A 26215-nucleotide genomic window follows, 5' to 3' on the forward strand; every position below is an offset into this window, starting at 1 on the left:
AATATATGGAGACAACAGGACGTCTTCAAAGCAGCTTCATGTGGAAATTTTTTATTTTACAAAACACCTGCAAAAGTTAATACAACAAATGAACTGAAAATATCATGCAGATATGTAACTGGTTATGTTTTACACTGAAGCACCTTGAATTTGTGTTATATTTTATAATTCATTATTATCATCATGATCATTATGCAGCTCCTCTGGCTGAGGAGCGGGAGAGAGGAGTGGTTAAACAGCTTAAATTTCCAAGCCCTCCTCCTCATATGCGAGGGACAGCACGCAGTTTATGAGGTACGGTGTTAAGGAGGAAGCCATGTGGAGTGAGATCCAGGTCATCCTCTGAAACTCCAGCTGGAAGACAGAAACGAAAGTGCTGCAGGAGGGTGGAGAAGAAGATGAAGAGCTCCATCTTGGCCAGACCTTCTCCAGGACAAGCTCTCCGACCTGCAAGAGAGAACAAAGGAAAAGCTTCTGGTCATCTTCCAGTAGACTGAACACTGACAAGAGGTAATGCCTCGGCTCACAAACCTGCAAAAAAAGGCATGAAGGCGTCTCGCTTGACAAACTTCCCATCCTTGTCCAGGAAGTGGGCAGGATAAAGGTCGTGGGGTCTCTCCCACTCGCTCTCATCAAACAGGACAGATGTCATGAGAGGATAGACTGTGGTCCCCTGTAGACAAGATAAAAATTGAAAAGCTTTTCAATATGATATGATAGTATTCTCTTCAAACTGAAAATATTTAAATATAACAGTTGTCACAATTTGTTTTAGAGCATTAAGATGAGCATGGAATATACTGGGCATTTCATTCAGTCAGACCTTCTTAATGAAGTGACCCTGGAAGGTTATATCTTGGGTAGTTTTGTGAGGAAGTGCTACGGGAGCGATGTTGGCAAGTCTCTGTATCTCATGGATGACAGCGTTGGTGAAGGGCAGGTTCTTCCTGTCCTCGACCTGCACTTGACGTCCTCCTATCACCCTGCTCAGCTCCTCCTGGACCTGGTCTGAGAGATGAAAAGCTTTTGTTTTTATGAAGATAATTTCTGCACAAAGTGTGGCTTTGACTTTTTGTTTTTCTGTGAAAGTTGTGGATATCTTAATCTCCCTACCTTGGATCTTTGGATAATGAGCCATAAGTCGAAGTCCACTTCTCAGTGTGGTTGCTGTTGTATCAGTGCCACCAGCAAACAGATTCACAACTGAGATCAAAAGATTTTCATCGTGAAAGTGGCTGTTGGTATTTCCAGATTCCTGTGTGAATAGACTTGTCATTGCAGTGCTTCTTAGGTTTTCACTCATTCATTCAGATCAAGCTGTAAGTTGAATTTGTCAGAGAAAGTGCTTAACCACTAGGGCTGGAACTACTAACTACAGCTAATATCACACACTACTGAACCAATCAGCCTAATATTTTTGTCCATATTTATGACTCTGAAGCACCATCGTTGTGGTGATGCACAATTTTTGAAAAACCTTGAAACACTTATTTTATTGACTGCTCTGTTTTATACCCACTCCAGATGACTCCTCCCATCAACAACCATCAGGTTAAAAACAAGGCGTTCCTAGTCAGTTGCAGGCCATTTTTTGGTTCTTGTCATTACTCAAAAACTGACATCCAATGGAAATGTTTAGTTTCATCTTAAACCGCATCATCTGCAGATTAATTCCATACCTGACATACCATTAAGAGTTGAAATCTCAGTTTTGTTAGCTTTGATGCCATTCCCACTGTTCATGTAAGCAGTCGCCTCACTGCTGAGCCATCACTGCTCCAGGAGGCTAAGGGGAGCTGCAGTAGACCACCTGGTCCTATGGACCATAAATCTTACACGCTGGCCTGTTTACTTAAGGCCTGCACACTTGCGTTGCTTGGTAAATACTTTGTTACCCAGCAGTCATTAGCTGTGCTTTGATGTCGATTCTATTGACATGTAAAGTGAGTGATGACAGAGAATGTTAGAAGCAATAAAATGTCATATTTGATACATAAAGAATCTGTTACCACATATAAATAAGGTCTGATAGCCTCAGTATATTTTATGCATGCTCTACTGACTAAACTACAGGGACGCCCCAACTTGTATGCTCATGAACGTGGCTGCAAGAACACCACACAGCTGGTTGCTGTGTACATGCATAGCAACATTTAAACATTCCCACTATACCTCAGATACATAAACCAAAATATAAAATTTATTTTGTAACCTCCAACTTTTGCTTTTGGACCAAAAAGGCATCCACAAAACCTCTGCACATCTGTGGATTGAGAGTCTTCTTCAAATGACTGAACATCTCCATGTTGTGTTTCCTGATGGCATCTTCCAATTTTTTGTATTCTTTCTTGGTAACAATCCATCTGCCAATCCACGGAAATAAGTTGTACAGCTGTCAAAAATATATACAGGTATGTATTAGTTTTTAAAATTACATTTAAGAGGAAGGTGCAGGTGGAAGAGACTGTTCTGGTGATGTGTTTGATGTGACTGTTAACAAGAGGGTAGAATCCAGAGTTACACCAGGGTTTTTGGGAATGTGATGAAACCAGGAATGGATAGATTTAGATGGGAATCTTTGAGAACAACCTCAGATTTGTCCTGATTAATCTTGACATAGGTGCAATGCATCCAGGCATTGATATTATTTAAGCATTCGATCGGAGTGGATGGTGGAAAATAGTGTGAACTATTTGTCCAAGGGCAAGAATGTAAAAGATGAACAGTAATGGTCAAAGAACTGGGCCCTGAGGGACAGTAAAGGGAAGCTGCTGAATAATTTTATTTTTAGGGTTGAATATTATCCCTAGAAGTATGTTTGCTGACGGTGCACATGTATCCTCAAAACTACAGAGAAAAATGACAATATTTCTTCTTTGCAGGTGCAACATTTTGAGCTATTTCTTCAACGTTTCAGTCACTATCCTGAAATGAATAGCTTCACAAAATTTTTTACCTGTATTGAAATGGTGCCCAGAAGTAGAAGGCGTCTGGTGGTGGAGTCTAATAAACATGTAAAGACTGGATCATCATATTCAAATCTGCTGCCATAGACCATAGAGCAGACAATATTAGAGACTGCATAGTATAATGGTTGGGTTGTATCAAAAGCTTCTCCTGCATCAAGAGAAAAACAAAAAATAAATTAGAAGTGGGAAGTAACTAAGTGCAAATAGTTTGTTACTGCACTTAATATTTTTCATGTATGTGTACTTATTTATTTTCGGACAACTTTTTACTTTTACTCTATACATTTTAACATAAGAATCTGCACTCTCTACTCCTTATATTTTCAAAACAGACTTGTTACTTTAGCTCTCATGCATTTACAGGGAATGTAAAACAGAATGTAAAAATTTAAACCACTTTTTTCATGGAAAATGTTGCTCACATTACTTATAGATTATAAGATAAAGACATTTACCATTGAATTTCTTTAATACTTCAGTGAGGGGGCCACATTCCTCAATGATCTTGTCCTCACATGCTTTCTTGCCCATTCCAAAGTTTTTCAGGTTCATCAGGGCGAAGCGCTTCATCTCTTTCCATGAATCCCCATTGGCCCACGTAATACCTGAGTTGAATTAATTAAAAAAAAGAAAAAGTTAAATACTAAACTGGGGGTTTAAGGCTGTCAGGATTACAGAATACGTAAAAACATATTTTTCTGTCCTCACCATGTCCCTGATGAAATTCATGGATAACTGGAATTGTGGCTCTGTCTGCAAACACATCAGCGTGGTCCACAAATGCCTCCTTCACTGTCTTGTATCCTGCCAGAACCACATGTTTCCTGGGTCCCAAGTAGATGGTGAACACTGATCCATATATCTTGGAAAACTGATAACGGGTACATAATGTCATTAGTTATATTTGTGTAACAGATTCAGAATAAAGCAGCAGCTGCCTGGGTGGGGCTACTTTAAAAATGTGTTCCAATACAGCTACTAATTACCTCCTAAAAACTGAGGGAAGACGTTAAAAATGAAAAGTAACTGAGCTGTATGTTCATAAAATCACTGAATGAATCCATATAATGTATAAATCTAACATAGTGTCTCAGCCCCACAAACTGTGTGCGTCACACTGTCATGTTAACCGGCGTGTGGGGAAGCAGTCATTTTTTTTTTTTTTCCCTTTTGCTCCAGGTTCACTTTAAATTTACATGGTATATAATCCTCACACTAAAATAATGATGAAGCAAGCTCATATCACTGATTAGAAAATTCATCATCATTTATCACGGAAAATCTTAAATCACTTACACTCATTTTACGTTGCTTTGGCCAAAAACTTATGTGATCTCCACATCTCTGTCATCAGGAGATAGTGTCAGACTGACAGCGTCATGTTTAAATCTCCTGTATGAAGTTTTATTTTTTAACGTGCGGTTCTCATGTTGGAGACAAACGGCAGCATTAAGTCGATCAGTAATTTTCTGACAGTATACTTCTTCTCCTGCTTCATTTGCAGCAGTGTCACAGCAGCACAGATTAGGAGCTGTGGAAAATATACAAAAAGCAACACTGTTGCTGCAGATGCTCTATTTCATTACTGTACCTTTACTTTACCTCTTTCTTTCTCCTGTTTTTCCTCCTCTTCTTTTCTTTTTTTTCTTCCCTGTGCTCCGGACAGTTTAGGTCGTTTTGACATGTTTACAAAGTTCTCTGGGTCACATCAATAAGTTTGCCCTCACAGATAGCGAGCAGGTATCGATCAGCCAGAGGAGGGGGGGGGGGGGGGGGGGCTTATGTGGTATTGTAGTAATATTAATTGGGCATTGCTTTACATTTGAATCTATGTTAGCTTTTCTATTTTAAGAGTTAATAGAAATAACTAGTTTTAATATAATTATATTGATTTTGCTGGAGGCCACGGCGCCCTTAGCATTTGCCTATATTGCCTAATTGGCCAGCCGGCTCTGCCAAGCACTGCCTCACCTCCTGAAATGATTTGAAGGGTCTCTTGAGGTCCAGCTGCAGCAGGTTACCAAGTAGGGGCAGTGGCTTTGGTCCTGGAGGATCCCTACTGTTTTGTTTGGAGCTGAAGCTGGAGGAGGAAACAAGGCAGAGGACCAGCAAGACCACCAGAGCCCCCAGCAGGGAGTTAGAACTGCAAGACTGGAGGAAAAGATCTAAGATCCCCATGACTTCAGCTAGTGTGCTGATAAATGCTCTGTGAGTGATTTTCAGATATGTCTTTAGTTGGTTTCAGTAGAGAATGTGTACAGCCCATGGGGCGTGACAAGCTTACACGTATTCTGATGTGCACTCACGCAAACAGGTTCCTGCACCGTTACCTTTTTCTCTTTGGCACATCATCAAACAGTGCAAGGTACAAAGTGCATGTGTATACCGATGTTAACCTGTGCACAGGGTGGCTGCACCGATACACAAAGGTTGTTTAAGTTCAATTTAATAAGTGTCCACTGTAACTCCACAGTGCCTGTAATAATTTACTAAGAATGAATCTACTTACCCTCATGCTGATTGAAGGTCAGGTTTAGTTTTTTAGTCCCTAACCCTAACCCTAACCCTAACCCTAAGACTCACTCAAGGAAGTCATCGAGAAAAATTTCCTTCACCTAACCCTAACCCTGGAGTTTCACAGTAAAACAACACTGCAGAATCTCCAAAACATTTTAAGTGAATTATGACTAGTCTTTACAAAATTGGCAAATAATTCCAAGGAATTGAAACACTGGGAACTGGTTTTCAACAAGAACCGGTTTTTGATTCCCATCCCTACTCATCATACAGTTAAAATACGGTTTAAAATGAGACGCTTACCTTTAAATTTCTTTAACACTTCAATGAAGTAGTCACACTCCTCAATGATTTTGTCCTCACACACCTTCTTGCCCATCCCGAAGTCTCTCAGGTTGCTCAAGGCAAAGCGCCTCATCTCTTTCCATGAATCTCCATTAGACCATAAAATCCCTGAGATTAAGAATTTCAACAAAACATGTTAACTAAATATCTGATTATGGCTAAAGGCCAGTAAAAACGGTTGACATGAGGAGAATGATTGGAAAAAGATCAGTTTTTCCTCTTTTCTTACCGTGTCCTTGACTGCATTCTCCCATAAGTTGAATAGGATCTCTCTCTCCAAACACCTCAGCATGATTGATCAGTGCCGCTTTAACTGTCTTGTATCCGGCCAGAACCACCACTTTCTTAGGTCCAAAATAGACAGTGAACACCGATCCATATTTCTTGGAAAACTATGAACAGAGACATTATGTCATGACACCTTCTAATATAAGACCCAGACATAAGTAGATAAATTACAATAAAACTTCCTCACCTCCAGTAATGTCCTGTAGGGTCTGCTGAGGTCAAGCTGCAGCAGGTTCCCCAATAGGGGAAGTGGTTTTGGTCCTGGAGGAGCCGTCATGTCCTCCTGGGAGCTGAAGCTGGAGGAGGAGATGAGGTAAACCAGTAGCAGGACCACTAGTGCCCCCAGCATGGCGCCAGCACTGGAGGACTGGAGAAAAAGATCTAATATCCCCATGTCTTTAAAAGAAAATGTGTCCTTGTGAGCATATCGATAAAGTAAGTTTTCCTTTCTGTTACTTTTGGTTCACTGAGTGATTTTGATGAGGAGAGATGTGTATCTGACAGTGAGGGAAACAAGCCAGCTAGAGGGCAGAACAGACGTCTGGTCAAAGTTCACCTACAAAAAGCAGTACAAAAGTAGTAAACCGCTTTTAAGGACGATGCTTTCTTTAGTTTGAGTTCAGCTCGACGCCATTAATCATTAATCATTACATCCTGCTGCATGAATTACTTAACCTCAACTGTTCAGTATGTACATTATTGATCTGCCTTCTGTGTATGAATAATGTGGCATTTTAATGCATGCTGGTGTTATTACTCTTGGTAGAGCAGCAGAAGAGCCTGAACTATCAGAGAACATGCTGAAGGTCACATCCTCGGTCAACTAAAGTCTACAACTGAAAGCATCAAAAACAGTTTGTATGTGTTTTCTAGGTCACAGTGCTGATGTTATCTCAGGACAGAAACTACAAGTTGTCTGAGAATACAAATATTTTGGAGCTCACATTGAGTCAAAGTATTGTATACTATAAAAGTATAGTTTACTTAGGTGGGAAAACCCCATTAAATACATATAAATGTCTTTGTAGTTCGTAGGATTATCCATGGCTCAGCTTCTCCTGCTCTGGCCGGATTCATCAACTTTAAATCTACTGCAAACAAAACTTCTGTAGGTGCAGTTAAGAAGTAACTGCACAATCCCCCTTAGAAAAACTGCATTTAGCCTGGCAGTCTTTTGCTTTTGAGCCTCACATTATTGTAATTCAGTACTGCAATCAACCAGAGACTCTCCAGTCTACTATTCATTTAAGTACAATGTCAATAAGTGGTTTATGAAGAACCAATGATGACTGTAACTATATTATCTGCAAATGGATATTATCTACTCTTGTTTAATTATATTGTATACAATGGGTTTATTACCATTGTGTATATTGTCACTTTTGGGCTTTTTTCACAGACAAAAGGATTGCAGATGAAAAGTCACCTTTTGGCGAAGTCAGGTACATTTCCATTTGTTTGAATGTTGATTAATGCACGTGTTCCTTTTCAAATAAATAAACTGAAAATTGAAATTCAGTTTAAATTGAAAGAGTCAACTTTGTTGTCGTTTGTTACCAGAATGGGAAAATAACTGCACCCAGAGGTTGAAGTGAAAAATTAGTTACAGTTTTACCTGGACAGGAAAAGTCAACCATGGACATGTATGCACAGGAGTGACATAGTATTATATTGTGGCCATTGTGTATATAAATACTGGCCCTGACCAGTGTGCTGCTATGGTGTACTGTAGAGTGCGTATATTTAATTTTGTCAGCACAACACAATTGTGAAATATGTTATACCGTAATCACTTTAAAGATCCACAGTATGTCACTGTTGTCAACCATTCAGCTCTGCTAACAAGACTGTGCTCCACCTGAAGGTATATACAAAAGTACTTAGTGTTTTCACCTACAGTCCTCTTTAATAAACAACCCAAACTCAGTACTCTTTAAGTCTCTGCAAGGTAAAAATAAATATATAAAAATATAAAAGTGTGCTATTAACCACTCAGCCGAATTTGAATGATTAAAAAAAATCACCAAGGTTAGTTAATTAGGTCTTAAATTCATTTTTTAAAAAACTAGTTACTTTCTCTGTTCTGAAATGTTGTGTGTGTGTCCAGTCCTGTCTCAAGTGTCAAACATATGACCATACAGTATGACCTCAAACATAGATGCTCCATCTTGCAGCTTTATCGGACTTGTACAGACACGTTTGAGCAACAAGAACCAGAGGACGGTGAACCAGATCTTTGTCTCAGTCTGCAGCAGGATGGGTTTTTTTCCTTCTGTGTCAGATTGTTGCAGCTGAAGTAAGCAATAACTGCCAGTTGATTTTGACTGAAAGAGTTGCTGATGGTACATTTGTGACTGACCATTGTGGTGGGTGGGAGTTGGAAGAGCGACGTTATTCATGTGTTGGTTCATGGGGGTTATGTAGTGTCGGGGGACTATGGGCCTTATCTTGCGTTGATCTGAAGTATTCAATGCACAAGGTGCAGTGGTTTGAATTTATTTATAGTGTCTGACCTGAGGAATTGGCTTTCCTGAGTTGTGCCATGCGTGTGCAGTGGTTATTTAGTTTCCCTAATGTACAGATCTGTGCATTCCTCGCTACATGGGACTGCGTACCATACATCATCCCACTTGTGTGTGCGTGGTCTGTCCCTTGCCACAATGGGAGACACAGGTGAGCCCATAGCGCAGCCATGCTTCTGCCGTTAGAAACCCTCATTGTACTGATAGTAGGTAGTGGTCAATCAGAGGTCAAACACAGCGCATATGTGGTCTGTGGTGAGAGTAGTCCTGTCGGACAGTATGTGGTGCTGTAGCAGTCGTTTCCTCACTGTTGTTTTTTTGAAACACATTTGCAGCAGAATGTCTGAATATAAAAAGCATTAATGAATGTAAAAGCAATAAAGAATTCTGTCCAGTATGTCCAGCGTGTGCACAGGCCTCACGAAACTTTATCAAACTAGACACTGCAGATCATATGTTAATCAATATTCTGTTTCCGCGTTGCCTATTTCAGAAACACATTTTGGTGCACGGTTTAGTCGTAATATAAGAAACTTTGTGGTCATATTTCTTGCCAAACAGATGAGCCAAAGCCAAACACCACCTAAGTTGTAGTACATTACCCACCAGCTCCAAGCTCGTGTCAGTATTGTGTATAAGATCAATACCCCTGTGATGCCAAAATCAAGGCCTCAGAATGGTAGCCTTTTGTATGATGCAATGATTCCTGTGTCATTAATCTGATTGTTATCACTACATTTGTGTCCCTGTGAGGGTTGTTCACTCCTCATTCAACTCTTTAACCCAACAAATTTCAAAAGCACTGTGACCTTTGCACATTGGCAGCCTCAACAGCTGGTCAAGGCTGGCAACATGTGCAAAGTCAATCAACACATTGCACTGCAGAAATGGATGTATTGACTAATCAAGGGCTTATACTTGATGAAGCAAGCGTGTATTGACAAGTTTACGTCCTCTACTGACCCACAGTGTTGACAAAACTCTGAGGGTTGAAGTAACTCAATACTGCGCTGCAGAGATAACACAAACTGGGTTATTACACTCAGCATTTTTTAATGAGTATGCTATAGAGATTTTCTTCATTAAACCATTTCAATTTTCCTTTATTTTCTCTTACAGGGGAGTTTTATGGTTTGTTCTTGCTGTTTGTATATCCTTAGGCATAGTCTTGGGAGTGTACTTAGTCACCGCAAGTTTTTTGACTGTGTTTATCCTAAAGTTAAAAGGGGACAGTGTGTTTGTCTTGATGTATGTGGACCCCACAATCTCTGCTGGAGAACCTACCCACTGGTAAAGGGTGTGAGAGACAGAGCTCATAGGCTTATGTTCATAGATAACCTTTGGTCAATGATTTAAATTTTTAATGGCAAGATACTCACAAGATGCACACAAGAGGCTGTAAAGATTACAATACACATTCTCATTTACAACAGGACACTGCATGGAATATAAGATGGTACAAATTAGACTTAGAGTTATAATCATGAAACTGGGCCAAGCAGCATTTGGAAGCCTTACTGCTCACCAGTGGTGGACAGTAATGAAGTACATTTACTTGAGTACTGTACTTTAGCACATAATTTGAGTATCTGTGCTTTACTTGAGTAGATGTATAACTTTAAGTCCACTACATTTCAAAGACAAATACAATACTTTTGACTCCACTGAAGTGAAGTCAGCTGTTTTTTCTTTTCTAAAAAGCGATTGGTCACACGTTGTGTTCCTCACAGAAGGAAACCAATCACAGTACTCGCTCTCTACTGGGACTGATGTAAAAGCAGAAATACATCATCCAGGAGCTCTGTAACAAGAACAAGCAAGCTCTCCCTCTTTCATTCAAACCAAACTCAGTAATGATGATGGCAGGAGAAAAACAAAATTAAATCTCAAGATATTATTATAATTAGAAAAAGAGAAATAATTGCAGGCAAGTTTCTAATGTTGAATTGTGAAAAATACAGCATAATTAATATATAAATATATATATATGCAGTGATTTTAATACAGTTACATGAGAAAATGACAACAGTTGTCCTTTTTGATTTTGATTGCATTTCTATGTTTTCTAAGTTTTTACAGATGTTTCTATAGACTTTGTGTAGAAGAAGCAGTGGTTCTACAAGCAAGTCAGTGCATCATTGGGTGGTTTCAGAGAGTTACAAGGTTCAGTAAATGCATTGTGAAAACAATACAGCAATGTGACGATATTAAAAAATATACATTGTAATTTGTACTTTGTACTGAATACCTAAGCATTTCTAAAAGCTTGTACTGTACTACTTTGACTCGATTAAAATTTTGACTTAGCAACTTTCACTTGTCCTTGTGTAATATTTGACCAGGACTACCTATACTTTGACTCATGTACTGGAGTTGAGTACTTTGTCCCCCACTGCTGCTCACATACAAGTAACTGCACACAATTTATGTGGTAAAGGGTTGAGGGTGAAGCCCACACGTGGAGTCAGATCCAGGTCATCCTCTGAAACTCCGGGTGGAGGGGTGAAGCGAAAGTGCTGCAGGAGGGTGGTGAAGAAGATGAAGAGCTCCATCTTGGCCAGACTCTCTCCGAGACAAACCCTGCGACCTGCGAGAGACAACGAAGGAAAATGTTCATGTCATCTGCAAGTAAGTGAACAAGAAGTGATGGGTAAATTCACCGACCTGCTGAAAAGGGAATGAAGGCTTCAGGCTTGACAAACTTCCCATCTTTGTCCAGAAAGTGAGCAGGATGAAAGGTGTGTGGCCTCTCCCACTCAGTCTCATCATGCAGAACAGATGTCAAGAAAGGAAACACTGTGGTCCCCTGTAGAAAATGCGGAAGTTGAAATGTTTTTTATATGCTCGCAGTATTCCTGTCAAACTACAGGAAAAACACAGACACACAATCAGCTGGGTCAGTTGCGAGAAAAGCTCAGCTAAGCTAAATCTATTTGACATGTACTTTGATGTTTTAGTTTGGCTCATGTCCCACCTATTAACCGTGAGGAAGCAAGATTTAGAACCTGTACTGCAGCCTTCCACCAGGGGGCAGTTGACATGTATGGAAGTGTTTTTTTTATCATGTATATCTGAAATTGACATTTACACATGAATATCTATAATGTCATGTTTACTCATTGTCCTCTGCACTTAAATAAGTTCTTTATGACCTCATGTCCCCTGTAGACATTAATGTCCCTTTCATGCAGGTCTTACACCTTGACACCTGCCATGGACATCACATATCCCCACCTTGGTAAAGGCTCAGAAGCAACTGTACTTTTTAAAGTTGAATGATGAATGAATGAATGAATTTAAAGTTCATATGCAAAGTTTTGGAGAGGAGGAACTAAAAGCATCCTAACTGGAAATATCACAAAGTCGCATCATGGGGCATGCACATCCTGGGAAAGAAAAACTGCAGCAAGTGATTAAAACTTCAGCAGACATCAGTGGTGCCCATCCAACTGAGCAACAGTGATATCGGGCAGGTGATGCATCAGTATCGGCTGTTGTCTGACCAGACTACAGAGCCACTTCTTTCCTCAATTCACTGGCAGCACATCACCATGCAAAGTGTCTTATTGTTTATTCACCTATTTAACTGTATATCACTTTTGGTTCATGTGAGGAACATAAATGGAACCGCACTGAAAGTTAGCAAGTTGTAAAAAGACATCAGTGCTTTAATATTTGCCTGTAGAGACATGATTTTTTTTTTTTTATTCTCATACTAATCCATTGTCCCTATTTTGTTTTATTCAGTCTAACCTTCTTAATGAAGTGACCCTGGAGGGTGAAATCTTGGGTGGTTTTGTGAGGAATTCCCATGGGGATGATGCTGGCCAGCCTCTGCGTCTCATGGATGATGGCGTCAATGAAGGGCAGGTTCTTCCTGTCCTCGACCCGAACCTGACGACTTCCTATCACTCTTTTCACTTCCTCCTGGACCTGGTCTGAGAGATGAAATGTTTTCCGTGAGTTGTGTTTCAGTAAAGCACGTGTTGTTGCTTGGACTGTATTCAGGGTTTTCAGCTCCTTACCCTGTATTTTTGGATACTTGGCCATAAGCAAAAATCCCCATCTCAGTGTAGTTGAGGTTGTATCAGTGCCAGCAGTAAAGAGACTGAGAACTGTATCTAAGAGGTTTTTATCATGGAAGTGACTCTCGGTTCCAGATTCCTGCAGGAAAAGATGGATCAGTGCAGGTATTCAAACAAATCTGATGCACTGGAAAGCATGGAAGTGTTAGGAGAAGTATCGCCTACCTAACCTAATCAGTTCCTCGTTTACCAACCTAAGATAAGCTTAATTGGCTCATGAACTCGTCATCACTTCATTGAAACTTGACAGACAAATGTGCAGAACTAACCAAAACCATCGTTTTCCAACCATTCTCAGCTCCAGTTTAGTCAAAATACACTCTTGATTCACCACGTTAGAAGCAGCCTGGAGAGTCTTCTCCAGGCTGCTTCGCTCTCACTCCTCACCCAGCTCAGAGCGCTCTGCTCTGGCTGAGTGAGTGCGTACTGTGCCGCTGGATGAGCGGAACATAGCCCCAAAAAAACAACCAGCGATGGATCAGGCCCATCGCCAGTACGCAATGTGTTTGTCCGATAGCTCAACCTAAACATGATATCTTAGACATAATTTGTTATACAATAGCAATCAGTATAGTAGCAATTTTCATAGGCGACAATGTGCTCCTACCTCCATCGCTTGCTTTCGGGACAGAAAGGCATCTACAAAACCTCTGGGTATCTGTGGATCGAAGGTCTCTTTGAAACGACTCAACAGCTGCCGGTTATATTTCCTGGAGGCAGCATACACCTTATGGAATTCCCTCCTGTCAGCCATCCATTTCCCAATCCATGGGAACAGGTTGTATAACTGTTATACCAGCAAATAATCAGTATGTAAAATAACAAACTTTTATCAGGTAAGAGAGAAATTACAACAGTTTCTTCTATCCTATTATATATAATAAAACCACAATGCTTAATGTTTAAGCCTAAAATATAAATAAATATATATGAAATGATACCTGAATTTCAGGGGAGCCTGCAAGTTGAAAGATTCTGTTTGTCCGAGCCACCTCAGACGTAAACTCTAGGTCATTGTATTTAAATCTGCTGCCATATATAAGGGAGCAGATAATATTAGAGACTGCATTGTTTATTGGTTCGGTCGTATCAAAAGGCTCTCCTGCACAGAGAGAAAAATCATGAGAATTTATAGTCTTGCAACCAAAATGTTTTTTTTATCATACAGTTGGTTAAAATGAGACGCCTACCTTTAAATTTCTTTAATGCTTCGATGAGGTAGCCGCATTCCTCAATGATTCTTTCTTCAGATCCCTTCTTGCCCATCCCGAAGTCTCTCAGGTTGCTCAAGGCAAAGCGCCTCATCTCTTTCCATGAATCTCCATTAGCCCATAAAATCCCTGAGAATGAACATTTCAACAAAACATGTCGTTGGGTGATTCTGGATAAAGGCTTTAAATGTGAAAAGGGATAATGATTTCGATAAATCTCAGTTTTTTGTATTTTCTTACCATGCCCTTGACTAAATTCATGCAAAATAGGAATTGGATCTCTCTCTCCAAATTCCTTAGCATGTTTAGCAAGTGCCTCCTTAACTGTCTTGTATCCAGCCAGAACCACCACTTTCTGGTATGCAAAGTAAACCGTGAACACGGATCCATATGTCTTGGAAAGCTAAGGACAGAGACATAATGTCATGACTTCTGACATAAGATATACAGATAAGCAGACAAAATGAACTGAAAGAAAACTTCCTCACCTCCAGTAATGTCCTGTAGGGTCTGTTAAGGTCAAGCTCCAGCATGTTCCCCAAGAACGGCAGTGGTTTTGGTCCTGGAGGATCCTTCATGTCCTCCTGGGAGCTGCAGCTGGAGGAGGAGATGAGATAAACCAGCAGCAGGATGAGCAGAGCCCCCAGCAGGAAGACAGAACTGAAGGACTGGAGAAAAAGATCTAATGTCCCCATGTCAAGAAAATCTGCTTGTTAATATATCAACGAAGTAAGTTTTCTCTCTTGATGCATTTGGCTCAGTGTGTGATTTTGATAAGGAGAGATGCTTTTTGTAGCTGCGTGTATGTAGGAGGGAAATAAGCCAGATAGAGGGTAGGGCTGGTTAAAGTTCACCCACAAAAATGGTACAAAAGTAGTAAACCACTTTTGGCACCATTTAGAGCAATGCTTTGTTAAACTTGAATTCAACTTAGATGAACTTAAATTTGACATCGTTAATCATAACAACAACATTTTAATGTGTGCAGATGATGCTGGTGTTATTTGTACTCACTGCAGAACAGCAGAAGAGGGCACGCTCAGACTAAAAGAAAAAACGCTGATGGTCGCACCCTGCCTCAACCAAAGTCAACAGTTGAATGTGTTGTAAACAGTTTGTTTCTCTAACGGTGGCATTGTGGGGGGTTGTATGTATGACATCCTTAATTCAGGACAGAAACAACAAGTTGTCCCACAGTATAAATATTTAGGAGCACACGTGGAGTCAGATCTTAGCTTCAAAACCCCAAATTTCACGCTTATCAGAAACTACCAATTGACCGAGGCGCCTGTGATATACTGCCATTCAGTGGTTCTCTCCCATTTAAGCTCTTGTCTGATAAGTTGGTCTAATACACACTCTACAACCCTAAAACCACCAGAATCACAAAAACAACCACTTAAAACTTCAGATGATAAACCATTCAGTTTTCATCATTACCATATCCTAAAGAAATGTAGTTTACTTGTGGGGAAAACCTCATTAAATACATATGCCTATCATTAGAAATGTCTTTCTACTTCATGGGACTGTGCATGGTTTAGTTTCTCCTCCTCCTCTCCTTCTCTGGCTTCATCAACTTGAAATCGACTGCAAGCAAAACTGCGAGGTGCAGCTAGGGGGTCTGCAGATCCCCCTTCACAAAAACTGCATTTAGCCCAGCAGTCTTTTGCTTTTGAGCATCACATCAGTGGAATTCAGCACTGCAGTTAACCAGAGAGTCTCCATCCTATTCACTGAAGTTATTGTAAAGTTATGATGCTGCATACATCCTGCGCTCCTGCAGAGCTTCTGCAGCCTGCAGAGCTTCCCTGAGTCTGGGGAGGACAGGAGAAGACAACTTGTTAGAACCAGAGATCATATATTAAAAATAGGATTTTTGCTGTCTTTTTTGCAAGCACAATCACTATACATCAATCCTTTTAAGTTTAATGTTAGTTTCCCATGAAAAATAATGAAGAAAAATGGGTATGCAAAATGGGTATGCAACCATGTTCAACTGGTATTCTTATCACAAATTGCACATCTATCTCACGTGACGCTGAGTTCTGTGCCCATCTCACCTTGGGTCACCTTTGTCTCTCGTGGCACCAATAAGTCTCTGAATTATAGCCCTGCCTTATCTGGCAACCTGAATTCTCAGCGCCAAGAGAAGTGGGACAGGTCACTGAACCAAGTGATAAACACAGATGCCCTAAAACAGTGCTTCTCAAACTTTTTCAATAATGTACTCTGAAATATTTTTCAGTCAAGTATCCCCTGACCATTTTTGAATCATCTAAACAGGCACAATATGTTGCAGTGCAACCAGTGTTGTTTTTTTTTTTTTCTTAGGTAAATCTAAAAAAAAACAAAACAGTCTCACTGGTCATATTTTGTTTTCTATGGTTTTGCTATTTTTTCACTTCTTTCTTCATGTTTTCAGCTCTATTATTGCTACTTTTCAACCACAAACCCATTTTCTTTTATCCTGTTATTCAGCCTCTAATCTGGGTCACTGCTCACATTAAACAGTAAAAACCAACGTTGTTGACTCAGTTTTGCATCGGCAGTATATTGACCCCAAACTGGGTAAATATTTAATCCAATGATTTTTTTTATTGTCAGCAAAACACGTCAGACAGACCCAGATTCGTGATGCTCTTTAGTACAACTAAAAAAGTGACAGTTTATTGTGACGTTTTTATTTTTAAAACACATTTCCAGCAGAATGTCAGTATATAAAAGCATTAAAGAATTATTGGTCAATAAAGGCCAACGGCGGGCGACTCCACTGGCGTCAAGAATTTGATTATATGTATCCTAATGGCAAAAACTTCTTACCTACCTAATGAGTTTCTAACTTTCTACACAGCAGGGAGTTCATTTAGTAAATTCTAGTTCCATATAGAGTGAAATAGACAGTAAAACAGGATATGCTTTAGGGCGGCGCTACCGACTGATTGACAAGTTGTTCTCAGTGAGTCAGTGAGACTGTTTTCATAAACAAATTTTAGTGTACGCAGGCAAGCTGCCATTATTTCCTTCTGAACAGACGAGCCAAAACCAAGCACTGCCCAAGTCATAGTACCCACCAGCACTACTTACGGTGTGTACCAGCACAGTGAGTCTTTTCCCTGTTTCCAGTCGAAAGTTAAAAGTGGACGGAGTGTTTGACTCAGTCTCGGTGTAACCAAGAACCGCGTCCTCCCTGGGTAAGGCTGCAAGAGACAGAGCTCATTGGCACATGTAGATAGATTATTTTATTTTACTGGTGATGTTGGTCTTATATTGAAATTTTTAATGGCAACATAGTGGAAGATACAGTTACATCAGAAAATGACAGTCGCTGTCCTTTTTGTTTTTGATTGCATTTCTATCCTGAAGTGTTTATAGGTGTTTATATAGGCTTTGTGTAGCATCATTAGGTGGTTTCAGAGAGTTACAAGGTTCTGTAAATGCATCATGAAAACAATACAGTAATGTGTTGATATTAGAAAATGTACTTTGTAAGTTGTACTTTTGAATACTTAAGTATTTTTAAAAGCTTGTACTTTAACTTGGCAAAATTTTGACTGGGCAATGTTCACTTGTAGTTGAGTAATATTTGACCAGGAGTATCTGTACTTTGACTCGTACTGGAGTTGAGTACTTTGTCCACCACTGGTGACCTGTGAGAGACAATAAAGGAAAATGTTCATGTCACCTGCAAGTAAGTGAACAACAAATGCTGATGGGTAAATTCACCAATTTGCTTGCGTCTTTTTTCGAGAAAGTGAGCAGGATTAAAGGTGTGGCTTCTCCCACTCAGTCTCATCATGCAGAACAGATGTCAAGAGAGGAAACGCTGTGATACTAATAGTATTCATATTAGCAAACTGCTACTACTGGTTTAAAGAGATGCAACAAGGCAGGGTGTTTTTCCCCTAATATTTATGTGTGGAGCCAGAACTTTCTCCAGCATGAAGTGCTGTGGAGAGACATCTAGCTATGCAAGACTACGACTGTCTGACTTCTTGCATGAATTTTAATACTAGTTTTATCCGTATTGGTGACAATATATTAATTGTATTATTAATTGGTGCATAGCTATATGTTTCATATCAAAAGATGACTTAGATATTTCAAGTAGCCTGTTAGGTATGTAGGAAAAAGTTACAGTTTCCCCCGGTCTCCCCTATCTGTCAATATTTTGAAAGACTAAATCATTATTTTGAGATTTCAAGATATTACTTCAACAAAGTTTCTCCTTCTTTCCATCATATTTGTGTCATATTATCAGACTCCAGTCTGCAGTGTAGCTCACACACTGCATGATTTCTATCATGTCAACACATCTGTCTGTAATAACACTTTTTTTTAATCAGCTGACACTGTGAGCGCTGTTATCTGTATCAGGACTGATTCACTCAGTTCAGCGTTCACCAGAAATATGAGCATGTTCAATGAACGCTGCTCTTGTAACGCATTCGTGCACAACATTAATAAAGTGATTTGTTGACGACTATATTGAACCAACACTACTTTAGCTTTAATTCTAATTCTAATGTATCTCACCTCACACGTATTGCACACAGCAGCGTTTCTACTGCAGTGTGTTTTCGAAAATAAAAAAAGTTGGCTAAGAGTTGAGGCCTGCTGTCTCCTTCATAATAAAAGTAGAATATGGAGATATAACTGAGCAGTTTGATGTGTGTAGAGGTCCGTATGGTTATACTTTATCAGCCTGGTGTTGTTTTGAGGGGATTTAATGACGGTAAATGGCTGAGTGTAATGTTGGCACTTCAGACTCTGACATATCAGCATCAGTGCTGCTGCTTTCAGGTGCTGCGGGGATTTCATGAACTGAAGAAAAACTTTTCATACAGTGAAAAGCAGCTGTATACAGCTGTAAAAAGTACCCGCATTGATTCATAGATCAGCGCTGACTCATTTACTGACTGATTTCCTGTTTTAACCACATCAATGTTATTTTCAGCTGCATGATTTTAGATGCATCCTCAGTCATTTTGTTATGAAACCAGGCCTGTCAGTGTGCTAAACACTAAAAAACATGTTTCTTCTTCTTATCATTTTAATTATAATTATAATCTAATTATGTGCATATAATTTTATTTTATCCTGATGAAAATACCTATGGTGCCTGCATAATCACATGCACATGCATGTGCATGACCACACAGAGCACTTAAGGGTCCTGGTTTGGGGATTTGAAAATGTGGTCACTCTAACCTGGAGCCAAACCCAGCACAAAAATCACCTCAGTGGGGTAACCTCTGAGGCCACTGAAACACCACAGTGGAAAGGAAGTGTGTTGTGGTTTTGGTTGGATGGGTAGAGACTTTCACCTACAAATCCAACAGTCCAGATTCAGTTTTCAGTCTGTGAAGCTTCCTGTTGTGAGAGAAGTTCATGTGTCTTTAGTCTTGTTTAACTATCTTGGTAATCCTTCCAGTCAGAGAAGTCGATTGTCATCATCTGAGGGCCTGATATTTCATTTGAAAGCACGTGACTGGCTCAAACCACAGCTTCCTCTTCTGCTGCAGTAGTTTTAGAAGACACCCCTCTACTCTTACCCCCCAGCACTTCACCGTCCTCCCTCGCTGTGGGTGAGAGAGTTTAATAAAGGACTAAAAATGCAAAAAAGTTTAAAAGTCTTTGGCAGATTAAAGTCAAGAATTCAAAGAAGGAAATGAAAAGCTGGGAGTGTGATGAAATGCTGATATGCTAATTACAAAAGAGGTAGTCATGGTGAGGAAGTGACACACGGCTCATCACAGGAAGCAGATTGTTCATTTACCACAAACACTTCAGACACTCTGACAAAGAAGGACGATGACTGAATTCAGAGGGGACAAAATGTCTTTATTTCTATTCCTGCTGCTTCCATTTACAGGTAAGAATGCATATAACATTTACAGAAATACTGGAAGCACCATAAAGTACAACTTTATTAGCATTATTAATGCTACATTAGCAGTGATAGGGGAAGTATTCAAATCCTTCAGTAAAAGTCTGTAAAAATACTGTTTCAAGTAAGTCCTGCATTGAAAATGTTATTTAAGTAAAAGTATGTCAATATAATCAGGAAAAAGTACCCAATTCACAAAAATGCCCCTTGTGACTATTATATTACTATATATTTAATCATTAAATTATAATTATTCGTGCATTAAAGACCCACTGTGTAAGACTTAGAGGCGTCTATTATCAGAATTTGGCAGAACTGGATTTATTCTTCATAAGTATGTTTTCATTAGTGTATAAGAATCATGTTTTTGTTACCTAACTGCTAAACTTCACCAAGCACGGCATGTCTGCGCCACGGTTTTGATCCATCCTTCACTTCTGCCATGGATAAGCAGACTATGTGGTTAAATAGTTTCTTTTCTGTCTGTCTTTATGATCGTGAGTCTGCACGGGGTCTGTTATTTTGAAAATTAATCAGATTCTCCCTGCCTTTTCCGTGTCTGGCTTCCTGCCCGTTCGATCTGCTCTGTGCTGATTGACGCTGCATCCATCAAAAATAGACTTGGTGCGTATTTGAAGCAGAGAGCCGCTTCTGGGATGTGTCTGAAACGCGCCGCAGCGTTTCTGGTGGAATCACAAGCATTGTCTAGAATGCCTGCGAATAGCTCTGACTGTCAGAGCTGTGTCTGGTGGAAATTATGGGTTAGAATGAGGCATTTTTTATGTATACAGGGAGCACTTCCTCGTCTACAGAGGCTGCCATATTGCACCTCCACGTTTCTACAGAAACCCAGAATAGAGAAACCGAGTTTCATGTCCACAACCTTCCTCCTACAAGTTAGGAAGTGGAGGACGAGGCGATGTGTTTGCAATCTCCAAGCTCACTAATGAACGCCATTAAATCCTAAATTCTAAAAAAAAACTAACTTAAGTATTTTGTATTGGACTGCAGCTAATGATTATATTCATTATGTATTAATGCCAGTGGTGGACAGTAACAAAGTACATTTACTTGAGTACTGTATTTAAGTACATTTTTTGCGTATCGGTACTTTACTTGAGTATTTTTTTTTTTGAAACTTCTGACTTTCACTCCACTACATTTCTGTGAAGGTTGTCGATACTCGTTACTTTTAGTCTAAGCGTAGCTTTGAAGTCAGCTGTTGCTGTTTTTTCTTTTCTAACATGCAATTGGCCGCACGCTGTGTTCCTCACAGAAGGAAACCAATCACAGTACCCGCTCTCGACTCTGATTTTCACTGCTTTACATGTAACCTTTTCTAACAGGAAAACACACTTACAAAAGCCAACTATCATTCTCTCCAAAAACACCAGACTCTTTCAGCAAACAGTAATTTTACCTCACAGATCTACTGCTGCCTCCCTCAGTCAGACAATTTGTTTGTGTGACTTTTGTGTGAATCTGAACTGATATTTTAAGTCTGAAGTCAATAATACAAACAAACTAATCAATCAAGACGATGAGATAGACCAACAACTCCTGTGTTCTGCAAGATAAAATTACTGGTTTTGACAAAGGAGTCTGGTGGCTCTTGGGGAGGGAAATATTTGGCACATATAACAGCAGTTGAGACAAAACACTCAAGCCATGCAGGGTAATGGTATATTCATATTACTGATTGTTTTTCATTTTCCTCTCTTATCTTTTCAGCAGCAGTGACTGGATATAATACCCTCCGGGTTGTTGCCAGAGATGGAGATGAAGTCACTTTGCCTTGTGAAAATGGGAGATATTATCAGGACAATTGTGGCAGAATTTCATGGCTTTTCAATGGTCAGAACTTACCATCAGTAAATCTGATCACTAATGGGAAGATGAAGGAAAATCCCAAATCAGACAGACTGAATGTTACAGAGAACTGTTCTCTGGTGATAAAGAAGGTCACAGTTGAAGATGTTGGTTACTACACCTGCAGAGAGTCAGGACAGGACATGAACGTCTATTTGTATTTAATTAACAGTGAGTATTACATAATATTTTTTTCAGTTCAAACTGTCTTTTTAAATAAAAAACACTGAAACATTAATACAATTATGGTGATTTTAGTAATGCAGTTAATTTTACTCTTGTTGTCTTTCTCCCAAAATATCTCCATCAGTTACAGAACATGAAAGCAATGATAAGGTGACCTTGACCTGCTCTGTGTTGAGACTTGAAGGGTGTGATCACACAGTGAAGTGGCTGTATGAGGGTAAAGATGTGGATGAAGACAACAAAGACATCAAAACATCACCGTCTGAGTGTTCAGTCACTGTGACATTTCATACCTCTGTTCTCAAGCAAAGCAAACATCTCAAGTCAAAATATCACGAGTTGTTTGAATGTCAAGTGACTGATTCTCACACTAACAAAGTGGTTTCCTTCAGTCCTGAGAAACCAGGTGAGAATATGATGAGCTGTTTATAATCACCTTAAACTAACGTGTGTACTCACAAACGTGTGTATTTGGTCAATTTAAAGACTTATAGTCTAATATAATTCCTTATTCATGCTGCAGATGGAAAATCGTGAGGTATTTTCTCACTGTACATTTGTTGGATTCTTTTTTTATTTTTGCAGGTGAGGAAGCAACAACAGCAGCAACAACAACAACAACAACAACAACAGCAACAACAACAACAACAACAGCAACAACAACATTAACAGCAGGGACAACAGAGGACAGCAACAAAACAAGGATCAGACCTGCAAAAGATGGTACAACAGCAGAAAGACTAAAAAGTTTGCATATCTCTCTCAAGAATCTCTTTGTCTTTTAGTCTTTCTCTCAGAAATCAAATGTAGGGACCTCAGACTTAAGACTTAATTAAAAGAAAGCTGCATGCTTGAATGTTTTTAAAGTTTTCATTGTCTTTCCAGATTGGTGGTTGTACATCGCTGTGGCCGGAGGTGCAGCTCTGGTTGTTCTTGTAATAATCATCGTGGTGGCCATCAGGTGTAAGAGAACTACAGGTGAGAACATTCACAGATTAAACTCTTGTCAGTAAGAAGTTTTGAAAAAAGTTTGATTTTTGCTGTGGAAGCTAAACTAAACCCTCTTTTTTCTTTTCAGGCAAAAAAGCACAGATGGATGAAAACGCTGTGAGTTCAAAACAAATTAAATATTTATATATTCATAACAATATACTGTAGTTCTGTCAATATGATCTCATGAGATAGGCTAGCGTATTTAGCACGCCATTTCTAAAGAGAAAATTCACCCCAAAATCAAAAGTACATTTTTTTTCCCTCTGGTCTGTAGTGCTGTTTATCCTATCTAGATTTTTTTGGTGTGAGTTGCAGAGTTTTGAAGATATCTGCTGTGGAGACGTCTGCCTTCTCTCCAATGTGGTGGTGCTCAAAGCACCCAAAAAAAATGCATTAGAAAAATTTAAAACCAGTGTCTCTTTCCAAAAGTCATGATCCAGTTACCCAAGATAATCCACAAACCTCGTTGTGAGAAGTTTAATGTAGGAACTACTTTCTCTGCAAGAGACAATTAAGTAGTTCCAGCGAAAAAACAACAAAATAATAATAATAATGATATAATCTGCTGTATACTATAGCCCACAGCACTATCTGATTGGTTAGATGTCAACATTAAACCGTAGAGGTGATGTAACAGCTTTCAAATCAGTTGCTCTTCTTCTTTTTAGACTCTGCAACACAGAGATTAGCTGCAGATTAAAACGCAGCACACATCTGTCCTGTGTCGTCGTACCTTAATGATTATACCTTGTGGGCGGCAGTAGCTCAGTCTGTAAGTGCTTTGCTTGGGAACCGAAGGGTCGCCAGCTCAAGGACCAAAGTATGGAGCGTGGACTGGTATCTGGAAAGATGCCAGTCCACCTGAGGTGCCCTTGCACAAGGCACTGAACCCCTAACTGACAACCCTCTCTAATGCATGTCTATAGGTCCTGTTTGTACATGTGTGTGTGTTTATTATAAGAGGGTGAAAAGAAAGTAATTTCTCCTCAGTGAGACGCCACAGCACCAATGGCGGCTTGTTCACTTCCGGTACTTGGTACCCTGGATTTGTGTATAGAACCGGGTCAAGAGTTGATTACGTTAGCTTAGCGTGAAGTCTGCAAGCAGGGGAAATACAAAATTACACATACTAATGTCTGATATCCTGGAGTTTCTGCCTGTGACATGAGTGAGGCACCGTGATGATGAGGAAGTCAATGCACCTGGCTGTTGTTTATCAAGAAATAGTTAAAACATATAATTCCTTCCTTAAAAAGTTTTCATTTACAGAAATGTGAACTGTGTTTTGTCCAGGGACAGCCCTTAAACCCAGGAGTGGCTGAATCTGGTCCAGAAACCAGTCAGGACACGGTGAGATCACACAAAGTGCAAAGTTACACTCTGTTATGTGCGTTTGTTTCTCTAAAATGTGACCGATTGAAACACGCAGTGACTCTTCAGTTTAGTTTTACTGTGCAAGAGAGAAAAAAGGGGAAGAAAGGTGATGCAGCTGCATTACGAGAAGACTAGAATAGAAAACTGTGAGGGAGGAAGTCATGAGCGTGAGGAAAGTCTCAGACAGAAAAAGAATTCAGCAACAAGAACAGAAAAAAGAAAAGTACCGAGCTGCTATGAGTGAGTCAGTATACTGGAAGTCGACGTGTTACCGAGCAGTCATTATGTTGTCTTCTCTGAACAGGCTGATCCTGATGAAGGCGTTTCCTACGCCTCCGTCAGCTTCATCAAGAGGACCAATAAAGCCAAGGTAAGCCGGTTTGACTGGTGATCTTACTGAAGGAAGAAAACACAGGAACGGAAACACATTCTACAGTGAAAGCCGGTTATAATCAATATTTTTACACTAACACTGTATCAGAGAATTGTCACCTGAATATGCAGCTCTCCTCAGGTTTATGGAGCCTTACACTGAGTTTCAGCTCATTGTTTGACTGTTTTGGTTCTGTCTCACTGCTCTCATAACTCAGATTTTCATAAAAACATATTGCAGATTTTATCTAAATTTCAAGTAAATAGGCAAAAGAAATGATTGCTTGTGTCCTTCCACTAACATTCTGCAGTTATTGGTAATTGACATTGAGATAAGCAGTAGATGGCGCCAATTCTCCAGTTGGACAACTGTGATCCTATTGCAGAGAAAGAAGGTGCAGCAACATGACGTAACTGAAAGAGCTCCAGCTGTACTATTTTTATAATCCATTGAGTATTTTTTAAGAAAGAATTCAAGCTTCTTAAATGTGAATATTTTCTGGTCTCTTTACTCCTCTATGAATATTTTTGGGTTGTTGGCTATTAATAGATTAATTGGGAAAATAATCAGATTAATGGACTATGAAAATAATCATTTGTTGCAGCCTGACATCCAGTTCACACAGAAGATGTGTCAGCAGATTAAAGCTGCTGCAGCAAAATCAGGACTTTCAGAACTCCTGTCAGGTTGTCTCACATGTTGTGCGTGAAACTTACTCACTTACTGTGTGGTGCTGTGTCTCACTTGCAGGCTAAAAATGATGATGATGAAGATGAAGGTGACACAGTGACCTACAGCACTGTGAGAGCTTCCTCGTCTGCTGCTGCAGCCTGTGATGATCCCAGCAGCCTCTACGCCGCCGTCAAGAAACCCAACAAATGAGAGACCACGGTACCCGAGAACCATCTGACCAGCTTTGGATATTCGCTTTAGAGGTTTAGGGTGAATATTAGAATCTTCACCTGTCAGCCAAGTCAATAATAAACACATCTCTAAAACTTTACCAAACAGGAAAAACCCCAAAGATCAGCAATCTTGAAAACTTGTTTGTTATGAAGGATGAAGTTCCAGGATGTTTTGTCATCCCCAGAAGGGGGTGCAATAGGTTAACTAGTATGTAAATAGTAAAAGTAATAACCCAACGTTTATATTACTGGGGTTGCTTAATCACTGATAAATGTACAATTGTTTAATTATGTGTTAAAATCTATTGTATTTATTATTTTTAGTTATTTTTTTTTAACTTTTATATCTGGGGTTTTTTGTTTGTTTGTTTGTTTGTTTGTTTGTTTTTGAATGTTCTGCTGAGCTCAAAAACAAACTGAGAGGAGATATAGAAGATAATAATATTCCATAATGGGACTAAATAAATTATGTCACTCCTGAGAGTTGTATTAAAGGGACAGTTCACCCCAAAATATAGGGCACGAATCCTGTGGTGCTCAAAGCAACAAAATAATGCATTAGAAAAAACAGCAAAAATCTACTCACAATCCACAAATGTCAGTGTTGTGGTGCTACAGGAAAAGTCAGCATCACCAAATTTATGCGGATTCATCCTCTGGGAACTGTGAATATCTGTACAAAAATGTT

The 26215-nt window shown here is 39.6% G+C and overlaps 4 protein-coding genes across 4 annotated transcripts; 1 reads left to right on the forward strand and 3 right to left on the reverse strand.

The window, feature by feature from the left end:
- Positions 1-222: 222 nt before the first annotated feature.
- On the reverse strand, positions 223-5204 carry LOC146314764 (cytochrome P450 2K1-like). Its single transcript, XM_084736983.1, has 9 exons — positions 4941-5204; positions 3678-3840; positions 3425-3574; positions 2957-3117; positions 2213-2392; positions 1114-1255; positions 824-1008; positions 532-673; positions 223-447 (listed from the first exon to the last, which is right to left on the reverse strand). The coding sequence occupies exons 1-9, from the start codon at positions 5145-5147 to the stop codon at positions 263-265; spliced, it is 1515 nt and encodes a 504-aa protein (XP_084593109.1). The 5' UTR covers positions 5148-5204; the 3' UTR covers positions 223-262.
- A 532-nt stretch (positions 5205-5736) lies between these two features.
- On the reverse strand, positions 5737-6578 carry LOC146314765 (cytochrome P450 2K1-like). Its single transcript, XM_084736986.1, has 3 exons — positions 6307-6578; positions 6061-6223; positions 5737-5939 (listed from the first exon to the last, which is right to left on the reverse strand). The coding sequence occupies exons 1-3, from the start codon at positions 6511-6513 to the stop codon at positions 5752-5754; spliced, it is 558 nt and encodes a 185-aa protein (XP_084593112.1). The 5' UTR covers positions 6514-6578; the 3' UTR covers positions 5737-5751.
- A 4384-nt stretch (positions 6579-10962) lies between these two features.
- On the reverse strand, positions 10963-14688 carry LOC146314766 (cytochrome P450 2K1-like). The gene is made up of 8 exons (XM_084736990.1): positions 14426-14688; positions 14178-14340; positions 13917-14066; positions 13668-13828; positions 13334-13513; positions 12395-12805; positions 11306-11447; positions 10963-11228 (listed from the first exon to the last, which is right to left on the reverse strand). Exons 1-8 carry the CDS (start codon positions 14630-14632, stop codon positions 11041-11043), a joined length of 1602 nt encoding a protein of 533 aa, XP_084593116.1. The 5' UTR covers positions 14633-14688; the 3' UTR covers positions 10963-11040.
- Positions 14689-19554: 4866 nt separating this feature from the next.
- Positions 19555-25697, forward strand: LOC146314767 (uncharacterized). Its single transcript, XM_084737093.1, has 9 exons — positions 19555-19812; positions 21562-21867; positions 22007-22296; positions 22497-22605; positions 22768-22860; positions 22961-22989; positions 24169-24225; positions 24554-24619; positions 25373-25697. The coding sequence occupies exons 1-9, from the start codon at positions 19752-19754 to the stop codon at positions 25502-25504; spliced, it is 1143 nt and encodes a 380-aa protein (XP_084593219.1). The 5' UTR covers positions 19555-19751; the 3' UTR covers positions 25505-25697.
- Positions 25698-26215: the final 518 nt, after the last annotated feature.

This window comes from Lutjanus erythropterus, chromosome 15, assembly GCF_056507025.1.
Source record: "Lutjanus erythropterus isolate fLutEry1 chromosome 15, fLutEry1.hap2, whole genome shotgun sequence".
NCBI classification, from domain to species: domain Eukaryota; kingdom Metazoa; phylum Chordata; class Actinopteri; order Lutjaniformes; family Lutjanidae; genus Lutjanus; species Lutjanus erythropterus.

Bases quoted from the DNA above. Each gene is read 5' to 3' on its own strand.
- LOC146314764 (XM_084736983.1), bottom strand. From the start codon at position 5,147: ATGGGGATCTTAGATCTTTTCCTCCAGTCTTGCAGTTCTAACTCCCTG. The intron at 3,575-3,677 runs GTGAGGACAGAA...AATTCAACTCAG, and splicing joins TGAATTTCATCAGGGACATG to GTATTACGTGGGCCAATGGG. The intron at 2,393-2,956 runs GTAAAAAATTTT...TATTTTTGACAG, and splicing joins TGGGCACCATTTCAATACAG to CTGTACAACTTATTTCCGTG.
- LOC146314766 (XM_084736990.1), bottom strand. From the start codon at position 14,632: ATGGGGACATTAGATCTTTTTCTCCAGTCCTTCAGTTCTGTCTTCCTG. The intron at 14,341-14,425 runs GTGAGGAAGTTT...CTCTGTCCTTAG, and splicing joins CCTACAGGACATTACTGGAG to CTTTCCAAGACATATGGATC. The intron at 11,229-11,305 runs GTCGGTGAATTT...TGTCTCTCGCAG, and splicing joins CTTCATTCCCTTTTCAGCAG to GTCGCAGGGTTTGTCTCGGA.
- LOC146314765 (XM_084736986.1), bottom strand. From the start codon at position 6,513: ATGGGGATATTAGATCTTTTTCTCCAGTCCTCCAGTGCTGGCGCCATG. The intron at 6,224-6,306 runs GTGAGGAAGTTT...CTCTGTTCATAG, and splicing joins CCTACAGGACATTACTGGAG to TTTTCCAAGAAATATGGATC. The intron at 5,940-6,060 runs GTAAGAAAAGAG...TCTTAATCTCAG, and splicing joins AGAATGCAGTCAAGGACACG to GGATTTTATGGTCTAATGGA.
- LOC146314767 (XM_084737093.1), top strand. From the start codon at position 19,752: ATGACTGAATTCAGAGGGGACAAAATGTCTTTATTTCTATTCCTGCTG. The intron at 22,990-24,168 runs GTGAGTTCAAAA...TGTTTTGTCCAG, and splicing joins CACAGATGGATGAAAACGCT to GGACAGCCCTTAAACCCAGG. The intron at 24,226-24,553 runs GTGAGATCACAC...TTCTCTGAACAG, and splicing joins CAGAAACCAGTCAGGACACG to GCTGATCCTGATGAAGGCGT.